At 38.5% G+C, this 14,448-nt stretch overlaps 1 protein-coding gene across 2 annotated transcripts in view; it reads right to left on the reverse strand.

Annotated features, from left to right (window-relative positions):
• Positions 1-14,448, reverse strand: part of KDM4C (lysine demethylase 4C) — a 299,915-nt gene that overhangs the window by 216,976 nt on the left and 68,491 nt on the right. For both annotated transcript variants that reach the window (XM_040579749.1, XM_040579748.1), the window contains exon 7: positions 10,458-10,561. In XM_040579749.1, coding sequence (XP_040435683.1) covers positions 10,458-10,561 — 104 coding nt within the window. The remainder of the gene's footprint in view (positions 1-10,457; positions 10,562-14,448) is intronic.

Below are 14,448 nucleotides of genomic sequence, written 5' to 3' on the forward strand. Positions count from 1 at the left end.
GTCACCTTACTCTATACACACCTGGCAGCCCAGGGCGCCGGGAGCCCTCCTGCATGGCAGCCGTCTGGACACCGGCAGTTCCCCTTGAGTAGGGATGCACCTCCCAAGGGTCCTCCTCAAGGTGGAGAGATTCCTTATCACATCAGATACTCGGTAAGTGAATTGGGAACAAGTGCACCGAAAGTTTGTAAGCTCACCTAAGTGATACAAAGGACTGACTGCACATATGTAATCCTGTACGCATGAACTGTTGACCGAGTCTAGGACTAACTCTGGGTGCAACCTCACCTTGACTCCTGTCTGAGGGGTTTAGCACGCAAGGGGGTCCTCTCTGAACCTCATGACTCAATGGGAGGGTCTCCCAAACAGCTTTGTCTGTACCCATCCTCTGTGCAGTACCTTGTACCTTGCCGTCAAATCTAGTTAAACCACTGTCTCATTTACCACTGAACTGTGTTAATTCACCGTTTCACATCAATAAGAGTATATATATAGCTGCTTCTCCCATGTGAGTGAAGCACATCACTGTCTTTCCACGACTAATTGGCATAGTTGGCAGGATGGCAAGTAGTATCACTCACTGACTATTTACAGGGGCATGGAGTGAATCTCAGAAGTCTCACCTTCTCAGATGAATGGGCTCATGACAACTGCCATAATTGGGAAGCCCTTGAAGAGCACCTAAAAGTAATTAGGGGCTGCACAAAGGATGAAAGGATGGAAAAGAGAAAGGAGTTATCTGCAAGGTACTAGGTGATAATGCTCAAAATGCCTGCAAGCAACCCCCTACATGGGCAGAATTAATACATGGCACTGCTAACTGTAGGGGTGAAATGGGCTCGGATGATGCACCAGCCAAAAAACAGAACCTCAAACCCGGAGGAGATCATAAGGTAAGACCCATGAAACAGTGAACAGAAATTGGATCAAAAGGAAATATTTTGAAAATCCCAGACAGAATCTCAAGAACAGAGAAATGAGTTATGGAGGAATGCATTAGCCCTAGGCATTCCCAGAGCCACGACTGAAGATCAGCCTGTTGGTTTTATCTTCAGTCTGATCGAAGCATTCCAGGTAACAGTGAAAGGAAGGAGTTTATTCCAACTCCTACAGCATCAGTCCTAAAAATGGATACTACCAACCCCTTCCTCCCCATTAGGGAGGAACTGCAGGGCTTGTAGCAAAACTGGTAATGTCTGGAAGGCAACTGGGGTTGCCTGTCCAGAAAGCAGAGGCTTATCAGTAGATAAGTGATGATGACCCACACATTTTTACTCCAGTTGGTTCTCAACGACAATTAGTGAAGTTTTTAATAGGCAGAGCACAAATTTCAATGCTAACAAAACAAGATGCCAAGTCTGGGCAATTAATCCATCTGGATGGGAAAGAGTTGAGGTTACTGGTGTGAATGGAGTGAGCGTTGTGTGTCAAATTGCCAAGGTCAATCTATGGCTCCTGAGTGAGCAGCACATGGTGGCTACTTGCTTTGCAGTTAAAAAACACCACAAAAATATTTTACCTTTTCGTGTTTTAAGCCGATTAACCTGGCACCTGCCGCATGGCAGCGTGTGGTCCTTTGGCTCAAACATCAATTGCAACCCTGGCAGAAATCAGGAGGCTACAGTGTGTGTGCTGCATGCAGCCCCTGCACTCCCTGATACAAAAATTACTGCCATACCACAATACTTAATTTCTGATGATGCATTCAGAAATGAAGTGGCATTTCTGAAGTCATAGCCTGTTTGGAGAAACAACAAATTATCTTTAGAACCACCCCTCCATATATTTAACCTGTCCAGCCAGTTTGAAAGCCAGACAGGAGGTGGCATGTAACAGTTCATTATCAACCCCTGAATAATAATACATTTAGGTTATTGTTATTTATGGTTTCCTTGAAGGAGGAGAATAAAAAGTTGGCTTTCACTTGGGAGGGAATACACTATACCTTTAACAGACACCCACAGGGGTATAAACATTCACCCGCAATCACTCATGCCACACTTGCTGAACTTCTACAGACAGTGTCACTCCACTAGGATGTGAAACTGTACATATAGATACATGATATTCTTACTGGAGGAACTTCCCCTGAGAAAGTAGGAGAAGCAGCAGCAGCAGTATGCAAGCACTAAATAAAGCAGAAATTTATATTCCACGTGGAAAATGGTAGGGAACAAGTATTAAAATTTTTAGGTACTTTGTGGGTAGCAGGCAATGCAGTGATTTCTCCAGATACCTTAAGAAAAAATCAAAGACCTTCAAAGGCTCCAGTCAATGAAGGAGTTAAAACAACTGATGGGAACTTCACAATACTGGAGGAAGCATGTACCTGTTTTCTATCATTTCCCATCCATTATACTCACAGAAAGGTAAATCCTTGAGTGGAAATCAGAACATAAAGAGGCTGTCAAAACTCTTAATTGAAGAATTAAAAGCCCATCAGTCATTGGAACCAGTACACATCTGTGACCCTACTGTAGCCAAATGGGGTTTTGCTGAACAAACTACTTACTGTAACCTGTTCCAAACAGGCCCTGATGGACCAATATGACCTTTTTTGTTTAGCTTAACTGGATTTAAAGAAACAGAACAGCAATACTCTGAATGGGAAAAGGGACTTTTATAAGACTTTAGTCCAAGCACTTAAATAAGTTGAAAAAAATACATCAGGGGCAACTGTGCAAACTAGACAATCATTTAATTTACCAGAATCAATCCCAAATTCCCAGAAGGAGTTGCACAAAAGCCCACCATGAGAAAATGGTATGCCTACCTAACAGGAGTTGCACAAAATATGCAATATAATTGAAGGACACATTAAGGTTTTGAAATTGCAGATGCCCATAAACATAGACCCTTTAATGTTACAACAGCCTTTTAAACCTTCATCCATTCTGGATGCACTTCCCCTCACTGAGGGTACAGCAACAGAAAATATTTGGTTTATCGATACTTCAGCAAAGAAGAGTAAATGGTAAATGGCAATATAAGGCTGTTGCATTAGACATGACCACTGGCAAACAAGTGGTAGAAGGTGGTGAAGCCAGTTCACAAGTAGGAGAAATAAGAGCAGTTGTTTTGGCAGCACAGAATGGAGACAGTCAGGACAGCCTGTAATAGTCAATCTACCACCCATCAGCACTGTGCCTATGGCCTTAACTAAATCTCATGGCCCACCTGCCTGGGAAGCTACCAATAGCAGTGGTGCAAAACACAGAATTAGTGCATAATGGATTTTTCCCTATTTTTAATGAGGTATCCTGTTCAGACTCCCCAACAAGACTATTTTTGCTTACAGAACCCTGCAGGATGGCAAATAGAAAAGCTGTGTTCGTGTTACCATTCCAAACCCTAACAACACTGCTTCTCCTAACTCATGGTCAAAGAACCCTGGAGTGGCCACGGTCTCAATATCATGATAAATACACTGGGAGTACGAAAATACAATCTGGTAAGGTAGACAGAGCTTTCCACCATAGTCATGCATGCAACTGAAATCTACTTAGAAAACAAATGGAGCTGGGATAAAGATGAAGCTGATGATAAAGCTCCCTGACTTTGGGGAACAGCAGGGAAAGAAATTAAAACAGGATGCTGGATGATCAATGGGCCTACCCCTGAGAAGACATCTCAGATTTCTGTGTACAACATTACATCAAACCCAACAGCAAAAGAAAAAAAACCTTTGTGCCTCTGAAAGATTGGACTGGTGGTACAATTTTACCTTAGTACAACCAGGTTTTGTAGTCTGCTTCTGGGCTCATTATAGCATGGGACTATCATTAAAATTTAAAATAGACATTACTGAGCCTAGTATAACAACATCCATCCTGATCATAAAGGATAAGAAAACCAACCCCACAAATTTCTGAAATTGGACCATATGTGATCAAAAATACAGGCCAACAACAAGTGTTATTTAATCCATCATGGTCTCTTAAAGAAGTAGAACTATTGATGCAAATTAGTATCTCCAAAAACCAATCTGTTCAGTGTTCCTAAGTATGTCCTATGCAGAATGGTTAGCATAATTACACGGGCAAACCCTCACCTCTCTAAGACAAACAGGGAGAGCTGTGACTCCTATCACAGGGACAAGATTAGGTGTCTTAAATACCATAGATGCCAAAGTATTAGTAAATAAACTGAGCACAACAAGTGATTTAAACAAATTAGAAGACCCACTACAGTCTTTATTTGTTATCACTGGGAACTAACCAATGGTTCCTATCTAACGTATTGCCTCAGTGGGAAAGAATGAAAGGGACCACCAACTGATTGTGGATGCACTTGATGCAGCCCAAAACAATGTTTCTCCAGCTGATAGTTGTATCCAGGCTCAACTGTGGATGCAATCAGTGGTAGCAACAATTATAAAAGAAGGTGAAGCGGGCACCTTACCAACCGAAATTCAAAAGGTAATTTGGGATAATGCAATTAAATTTGAAAAGAATTCCAGTCATGATGGTATTTAGTAAATTTTATTTATGAACACATCAAGAATAAGGCCACAGTTTTTATATAAATAATACACGATGCTTTGGTTCCATATATCCACCATATATCCAATCATTGTGCTGGGATTAAATCACAATGGAACTTTATCCATTAGAACACAGCCTATGAGCCCAATGAAACAGAAAAAAATGGCAAACTAGTTATGTTAACACATGTGTTGTATGGGAACAAGGATTTATTTGTGAGAGTAACACCAACAAAGCCCAAGATATTTCTGTTGACACTGAACAAAATGTTTTTCATTCTGAAAAATGATGAAGCCCCTGAAACTGTACTTGTATATACTGGAAAAGGAGGTTTTAGTATGAGAACCCTTTGTGACTGTATATTCGTAGATAACATCACTGTATCTACAAGTAATCACTCAAGTATTTGTGTTTGTAACTACACTAAAATTATGGGATGTAATTTTAATTATCCAGCTCCTGTTACATCTTATCAATTGTTACAATCTAATTATACATTGAGTCAAGATTTATTGCCTTCCCCCATCAGAATGAATCGTACATTGGTGAAGAAACTATTACAACACAATGAGCTATGTCAATGGCTAGAACGCATCCAAAATAAGGAACACAAAACTAATTACTGTGTGTCATGATACAGAAGTGATACAACATGTCTTGGAAAGGATGAAGAAGGATGGAGAACACCATTGGAGGGAAAGCCTTCTTGAATGGTCACTATTCCATAGGAGTTTTTAACTTCATGCTTCATCCAGCTGTGATTTTACTAATGCTTACGTTGTACGTAAAGGTTTAGTACATGATAAAACAAAAAAACTTCCAACCACCCAAAACATACAAATTAATGCATAAAAAATAGCAGTGCTTCATTATCTACTTATGGTAGCTCTATAAGCACACAAACTATCAATATACTATTTATGGCACATAGGCAAGACGTGACACTACCACCCCTCTGTGAGGGTAAGATGAATTGCCCATAGTCACAGGGAGGAGTGTGGCAGTTTGTTTTCCCCTGCCTCTGCTTAAGCAATGACCACCAGTGTCAGCCATGATGGCTGCATCTGGCTGAAACTGGACTTCGGGGACTCGGATGGCAACACAGTAGCCAAGGGCCACCTTGCACAGTGACACAGACATCCCGCTGCTACGCAAATATAAGTCAGTCACCTTACTCTATACACACCTGGCAGCCCAGGGCGCCGGGAGCCCTCCTGCATGGCAGCCGTCTGGACACCGGCAGTTCCCCTTGAGTAGGGATGCACCTCCCAAGGGTCCTCCTCAAGGTGGAGAGATTCCTTATCACATCAGATACTCGGTAAGTGAATTGGGAACAAGTGCACCGAAAGTTTGTAAGCTCACCTAAGTGATACAAAGGACTGACTGCACATATGTAATCCTGTACGCATGAACTGTTGACCGAGTCTAGGACTAACTCTGGGTGCAACCTCACCTTGACTCCTGTCTGAGGGGTTTAGCACGCAAGGGGGTCCTCTCTGAACCTCATGACTCAATGGGAGGGTCTCCCAAACAGCTTTGTCTGAACCCGTTCTCTGTGCAGTAAATACTCGTGTACCTTGCCATCAAATCTAGTTAAACCACTTTTTTTGTGTTTAACTGTTGGAGACCGTTAAACCGCTGTCTCATTTACCACTGAACTGCATTAACTCACTGTTTCATATCAATGCAGAATATATATTGCTTGCCTCTCCCTCACTCACTCTTTTCCTGACAACAGCTACTAACACCAAGAGGATTCTTGCGCTGGAAATGGCATTACAAATATCTCAGTGTAAAGCCATTGCAACACCACTTTAGGCATTACGTTAAAACAAATTTTATTCTGCCCCATCATTCCCCTCTTTCTCTTTAAGCACAATTTAAGAGAGCAGGACTTTGGTACTACTGTTAACACAAATTCTGAATACGTAAATGGCAAGGGGCCTGGAAGGAGATTCTCAAAGAGAAAAAGCTTGACTACATTTCAGGTCTGGCATTGCTTTAGACAGTAAGCAATGGTAGTTACAGAGGACTGCTCTGTTCTTTACAAATACAGTGAAAAGCAACTAAAAGAAAACCATGCTGAGGTCACTGACTCAAGAAATTGTAAGAAGGAAAAAACCCGACCAACCCTATCAACCAAAAAACACACACACACACCCCTAAAAAATACTGCCACAGTAATTGTGTTTTGTATAGCCAAAAAGAAACCAAATTCCTAGTAGTTATAAAAGAGATACCAAAATACAAAAGGTTTATAGAGTAAATTACCAGGAAAAAAAAGTTGTAAGGTAAACAAATCACCAGTTAGAATACTCTCATGAGAGAAATCTCGTCTTACTATACTTGGATGGACCGCTGCTCTGCTCTGGGCAAGAAGAAAAGGAGAGACAGCACTTCCCATCAGTCACTAAAATTCTCTCCACTCAAGAGACAGCTTTAATCTCTTCAAGTAAGACCACCAAAGACTGCATCACAGACAGGCTAGTCAGAGACTAGAAATAGCACACTGTCTTCCAACTACCTGATACAGAGTTACTCAAACTAGAAGATTTAGAAGTAAAGAGTTAAAAGAGATTCCCCATACTCCGTTTGATACGCCTTTCTACAGGAAACATCAGATGGCAGGCCCATTAAAAAGCAAATAGATTCATTTAAATGAAGCAAATAATCTGAGCAATGACTGATGAATGTTCAACAAGCTGCATTTGCTGATTACAGGAAAGTGAGGAGACTTCTTAGAGATTAAGTAGGTTGTTGTCATTGCGTGACGATGCTTTACATAAGCAATACAGTAAGAAAAACTGGAAGGATAAATATGACTTTTTTAGGAAAATACATTTATGATTTGAAATCACAAAAAATGAGAGTTGAATTTTAAACAATCACCAAAATTTAAAACTCACAACTCCAAACATTTTTTTCTTATTAACATGTCATGTCTTAAGTCTCAGCTTTTTACTGGCATAGTTATCTTACATTCAATTTCCATTTTTAGAATCCCTCCTTTCTTCTCCAAAATTCTCATCTTACAGCTTTAGGAATTCTTTGTGTGCTTTTTCTTTTTTTTTCTCTATGCAAAAATAAACACACAGGGATAGCACTTCAAGACGTGTATTTCTGATTGTATTATGAGATGAAGGAAAGAGGAAAACAAGAAAAATATATTTAGCTAACAAAGCTAAAGAATGAAATTGGATCTTACATTTTTTGCATTTGCACTTTGCAAGGTTTATTTTTTGTGGGTTCATCTCTGGTATATACATGCAAATGCCCATACAGGTGCATGCATATATTATAACTGCTACTGTAGCACTCCAACAATCACTGTAGGAATGTTTAAGAAAGATTATTCTCAGTGCTAACAATTTCAAAATTTATCTCAATACACCCTCCCATTGCTGACAGTTAAGCAGGTGTTCTATTTCAACAAGCAGCAGTTCAGCTGCCACCTGGTAGGCGTAGGCTGACTTATCAGCATTCAGCACATTTCCACTTCTATCACTTTGAGCCATGAGAGATCACAGCCTGGTTCTCTCTATTCACTTTCTCACTGAATCCCATTAATTACAATTACACTTGGGTACAGCCTGCTTCCTCCCAAGACTAGGTGACAGAACCAAAACTTAAATATTTAACTATTCCTAGCATATTTTTTTTTTAAGAATACAGGAATAATCAAGACACTGAAATAAGAACATCAACTCCCTTAACCACATCAGATGCGTGGTACTGAAAAAAATATGCTGGCATTCTGTGATATGCTACTTTTAAACACCTACCACTGAAAATTATACTGTTCAGAGTAATGTTCTGTAAATCCAGAACTATAAATCTAGTTATAAAACCTTCCAGTTTGGAAGGTTTCATCTGACACTTCATGATAAAGCACAAAGCTATGAAGGGAATCAGTATCTACCTATATATTACAAAAACCGAACCCAGCAACTACATTTCCATACGATAATATATCATTCAGAAAACAAACCACTTCTTATATGAGTAATTTATTTGAAAAAGCTTGCCTTCCAAAGCAGGCAGTATCATTCTAAATGCCTGCATTTCTTCAATTTTATACATAGGTTGATTTAAGCATGAAAACTGAAGGATATTCCAAAAAGCACACAACAAATCAGTGGCTTCATCCAACACCCGTGATGCAGTGTTGGTAACATGTGGATGTTTTACTTCTCACTGAGCTGTGCTCTAACAGTACCAGGGCCTCTTCTGCTTCTCACATCACCCTGCCAGCGAGGAGGCTGGGGGTGCACAAGAAGCTGGGAGGGGACAGAGCAGGGACACAGCGAGGACAGCTGACCCTGGTTGGCCAAAGGGGTATCTGAGATTGTATGATGTCGTGCGCAGCAATAAAAGCTAGGCAAAGAAGGAGGATGGAGGGGGACACCTGGAGTGATGGTGTTTGTCTTCCCAAGTAGTCATTATACATGATGGAGCCCGGCTTTCCTGGGGATGGCCGAAAACCTGTCTGCCCATGGGAAGTGGTGAATGAATTCCTTGGCTTGCTTTGCTTGCATGTGTGGCTTTTGCTTTACCTGTTAAACCGCCTTTATCTCAACCCACAAGTTTTCTCACTTTTACCCTTCCAATTCTCTCCTCCATCTCACTTGGCAGGCAGAGTGAGCAAGCGGCTGTGCGGGGCTTGGCTGCCAGCTGAGGTTATAGTATGACAATACTATACATGAAACATTCACTTAAATATTGTTTCTATGGGCTATGTTTCACACTGTTATAAAAAAATCAGCTAAAACACACAGCAAGCACTGCATTATCCTGTATTCTAGGTCAGGGAACACAATAAGCTAAGTTCGTATACATAGGTCCACATGATATCAGTAAATAAACACTGCACAGGCTAAACCAGAAACCACTATTAATAAACAAGGGGTGTGGCGAGGACAGTTTACAGGACTACACTGCAGCAGGAATAGAATGAGAAAAAGTACGTATTGCCTGTTTTTTCTGAATACCTTAGAACAGTCTGCACAGCGGGAAACCAAGAATCATAACCCCTTAATGCTCAAAGGGCTTTTACGACTCAGTATATAAAAAGATGTTCAGACGGGGACCTTCTGAATCAAGCTCTACTCTTCTGAGTAGGCTTACAAAGCTCTTGAATTTATAACTTGAGAATTTGCAAACTGTTCAGGATTTACAGTAAATATATTTAAGTAAAAAACAATGCAGTAGAAACATTTTTATTAGCTGGCACCTACGGGAAGTTCAAAGTGGAGAACAGTAAGGTAGAATATATTGTAGGAAAAAAGGAGAAACTGAATACTTCTGAATACTGAAAACAGCTATGTACGAAATTCATCCACAAAGAAGAAAGCCAGTTATTCTTCCCACTTTCAGTTTATGTACTTTTCTTATCAAATGTTCTCATCAAACTTCTAGTCTGCCACTACCTAGCAACACAAAATATCACTCACTCTTTTTCTAACATTACAGCTTTTAGAATGTATTTCAAGGTAAATAACAGGGGTTTTGGTTATACTCCACCTGAAACTTTTCAGATCATAACACTGATAAAGTTAAATTTAATTGTAACAGAAAAACAATATATAGACACACAAAAATGAAACCATTATCTTAAAATAGCAGGTATACAAATTAATACAGCTAGTTAAGAAGTGTTTCAGTCAACAGAAAAACACATGCAAACATGCATGGAAATAAAACAAAAACAAAAAATACTGGTAATGTCTTAAAAAACATAGAAACTTTGAGGATAAAGATTAGGATGGATACAAGTGTTCTCTGCTAGAAAGTCCCAAGCTAAATCATGTAAAACTCCAAATACCACAAGCATTTGTTTTCATCTTTTGAATGAGTCAGTGCCTAAAAAAAAATAAAAATAATAATTTTGCCTCACCTTTACTATAAACAAACCTTATAGTAATACAATCTAATTCAATGCATGAATGTAAACTTTTAAAATGAATACTACAGTACCTTGTCGAAAGGAATTCCATACTTTTTCAATACTGATGGAGAAATCAGAGTCATCTTGTGACGAAGAAAAGCATCACATCCTTGAGAGCTGCTTGGGAAGAACCCTAATAAGGCAAGATAAGAAAAATGGGGCATCTTTTAATTAAAAGAAGTTGGAAATTTTTGTCATATCTTACAATACTTAACACTGTTTAAACTTGGTTTAGAAATTTTTATCATGTCATTGCCAGATTCTGAGAGATAGATACAAAATTCAATGCACCTCCTAAGTTTTTCAACTGATTTTCACGGGGAGGGGTTGCAGGGGTTAGGCGTTTTTTTGTTTATTAATTTGGACATTTAAATTCAGGCATTCTTTTCTTTTCCTTTACAGAAATATTTTGTTGTTGGGTTGGGGTTTTTTACTGCATTCTGCAGCCCCTGAACAAATGAAAATCAACGGTAGTATATAAATTTAGAACTCCACGACTAGGTTTACCTAGCACTCCTCGACATCTGTACAGTGAACAAGCACAACTTTCAATCTAGGAAAAGTCTAGAAAGCATGGCTACTTTCACAGAGCTATCTGGTATAACTAAAAACAGGCAGCCTTTTTTGCTTCTTTATATTTTGTCTTGATTTCTGTGAACAAAGAATACTTTATATGTTTCAGCTTTCATGACTATTTATGTATGACTCCAGAAACCCTGCTTAGTTCATTAATTATACAATCCAGTTGATGAGAGCATGGGAATAAGTGAATGAGGGGAAAAGTGAAAAATTAAAGACAAGTTTTCAGTGTTAACTCAACTCTGGTATCTGACCCTCTAACCAGGATGTGAACCACCCCTTCAGCTACAGTTCAAATGAGCTACCCAATTTTTCCTTCTCTAAAATGAAAACATCAGGTTCTTGTCCCTTCAGCCTAACTATGTTACAGTAAAACCACTATGTTACAAGGAAAACTGGAGAAGGTAAGAAGAAAGAGGGGGAAAGTTTCCAGAACATTGCTAGTTTATGCCTTCCTGACCTCCCTCCAGACACCCTTCCAGAAAAAAAAGGTAATATTCTCAAAAACTCAAAACACAACTCCTACAAACAATAAAACAAAAGAAAGGCACAAGAGTTAATGAAAGATAGAAGGTCCTGAAAATGTCAGACTGAAAAAAGGAAGGAATATAGTGAAAGCCATCTAGCCATCTACTGCTTTCTCTGAATACTTGCTCTGAATCCCTCTTCCACCTAAGTACAGGTGTATTACATGCTCCAGGACGAACATGTGCTGGAGCCAAGGAATACCTGACTGCGTTACAATGGAATATCACTGAAGTCTTATAAAGCCACAGCACTAACATCAACAGAACTAGGTTGACAAAGGGGAACAATTTACTCATTAACGAGCAAAGATAAGAAAGTCTTTATTATCTTTATTATTATAAAAATAAGAATTATTTATCTTTTCAGTATATTTAGCTTCTGTACCAGACCATTAGAAAGAATCATCATGAGACGTACTATAAGTAACTGCAATCCTTACATTTAGCAGTCCTGGATAATATATAATTTTACTGTATCAAGGACATAACATTAAAAAGTAATCCCCTTCTGTGAATTTCAACTTTATTGACTTCACTTTCTTCTGAAGAGTATATTTTTTCAAATGTTTCCAAGACTTCTGAACATAACAGTTTACTGTACTGTATATCATTTATTCTCAAGTGATTTCTGAGACTTCACAAATATTGGCAGGCTACCACTAAAAAAGAAAATAAATTAAAAAAAAACAAGACAAGAGTAATTAAAAGCGTGATTGTTTTAAAAAGGTCTTAATTTTTCAGAAATTAAACTGGGGTATAAAGGAGTTCGCTACCTCAAACAGTTCCATAGGAAAAACACTGAGCAAACAAGAAGTGCTGGCTCTTTGTCTTAAGACTTTAAGAGTAAGTTCTCACTGCCCGTTGTACAGTTTTATAACAGCCCTCTCTCAAAACATACAGGTGGGAAAGATGAAGATTTTCAACTACTGCAGTACAAATTAGCCTGACTACTTTAAAAAAAAAAAAAAAAAAAGATAATGACATTTCAGAGAACGTTTTTTTACACAATTTTTTCATTTCTACCATAAACTTAGGTAAAATTCTTATGATAAGACAATCCAAATATAAAGCTATTTAAAAATTGTAATTTCTTTCTGGTTATAAAGAAAACATACATAATACTATTCTGTTACATTGGAGGACTACCTGAGAAACACGGACAGAAATAAAAGTAAAGCAAACTGTACTAAAAAAAAAATAAAATAAAATTACCAATTCTCTTACATAGCAACTTGATACTGGAGAATATACAGTGCCAGCTCTTCATGATTAAAAAGTCTCCTTAATGATGGTGTTAATACTGACTCAGAAAAAATACTTTTGATTCATTTATGCATAAAATGGTATTTTATGCCTGAAGAACACAAAAGATCTTTGAGAGAGATCAAGATTGATAGATTACTTATGATTATCCAAGGTGTAAAAGTTTGTCCACAATAAATGTATTAACCAGGAACACCACTCAATGATTCTTCAAACTGAATTATAACTGTTTTGCTGGAAAAGCCTGCTAGTTGCACAAAAGCAGTAAGAAGAGATCACCCAAGAAAAATACAGCAAAATAAATAACAAAAATGGCTAGACAAACGATAGAAAAACATTGCTTAGAGGACAAAAAATTAGCAACAGGACATTTATCTAGTCAAAAGGGCTTTCTGTCATCTCTTCACTGTGTTTGCACAAGTTGTGTCACTCACATAAATATCAATTTGTCATTCACAAAAACAGTTCCATTCTTGGAGAAACTCACTCACTACTTGATTATTAAAAATAAAATAAATTTTAAAAAATCGCTTTTAATCAATTAACTATCTAAATATTTTTAATGAATTGAGAAAAAATGATGAAATCTCAACAATTTGTCATAATATATAGTCTCCTCTGTAATGTCAGATTTAATTTCTTCGCACTGATGAGTCTATTTATGTCCATTATCGACCCTACAATTCCAGAACAATTTTAAGGTGATCACATTGTAAATGTTATATTCTTTGTACTTCTTTTACTAGAACACAGTCCTGGGAGAACAATTTTTTCTAATTTCTCAGACATAAGGCTAAGCAGCACTAAAACAGCAAAGGTGTAACGTACATTTGTGCTGATCAATGTACTAGTGACGTGCGGAATTAGACTCTATAACTCGAAAGTTATAAAGTAGGTATGTTTATTGCGCGCAGATGCACGGGGGATCGCTCCTCCACAAGCGTGCATACCCGAAGTGACGAACCATCCCACATTTATACAATGAAGCAAATGAATATTCAATTAGCGCCTATACATATTTGTTACCTAAACCCCGCTTCGTATGTTAATTAGCTTATCAGTCCGTTTCCTGGAATGTGGTGGTCTTGCAGGTTTGTAGGTGAGTCATGTTCTTGTGACCATCCCATCTTCTCCAGCAAGGAGACTTAGCACTCCCTCCCTCTAGATAGCATTTGAATGTCTCTCATCTTCTCTCATTCTCTTTTAAATAGCCCCTTTGTTAGAGAAAGAAGGGCAGGCGTCTCCCCGTCTCCCCTTTGTTAGAGGAAGAGGGGCAGGCGTCTCCTCAAAAACTGTAGTTGTCTCCTCAGAGCTGTGTGCCTGTGTGACCAGACACCGCACCCATGACTAGTCACCATACCCACATTCCTTGAGCAGACATATACAATCACAGTTGGTGTTAAGCGTCCCCATTTCACACTATTTCTCCATATCAATCCCCCCTTTTTATTAAATTAAGTAAATTCTTTTACTTAAGCAGTCTTCCCGAATGATATAAAGCATCATACATAAGTGTTACCCTTTTAAACATTCTCCAAACCCACAAATATAACATAATGGTTAGTAGTAAGGAAATTCCTAAACTGATCAATAAGATCACAATGGGGTGTACCCTAGTGTTAAGAATTCCTGTTGCAGAAGGTGACCAGCC

The sequence above is a fragment of the Falco naumanni genome, chromosome Z, assembly GCF_017639655.2.
Source record: "Falco naumanni isolate bFalNau1 chromosome Z, bFalNau1.pat, whole genome shotgun sequence".
NCBI classification, from domain to species: Eukaryota; Metazoa; Chordata; class Aves; order Falconiformes; family Falconidae; genus Falco; species Falco naumanni.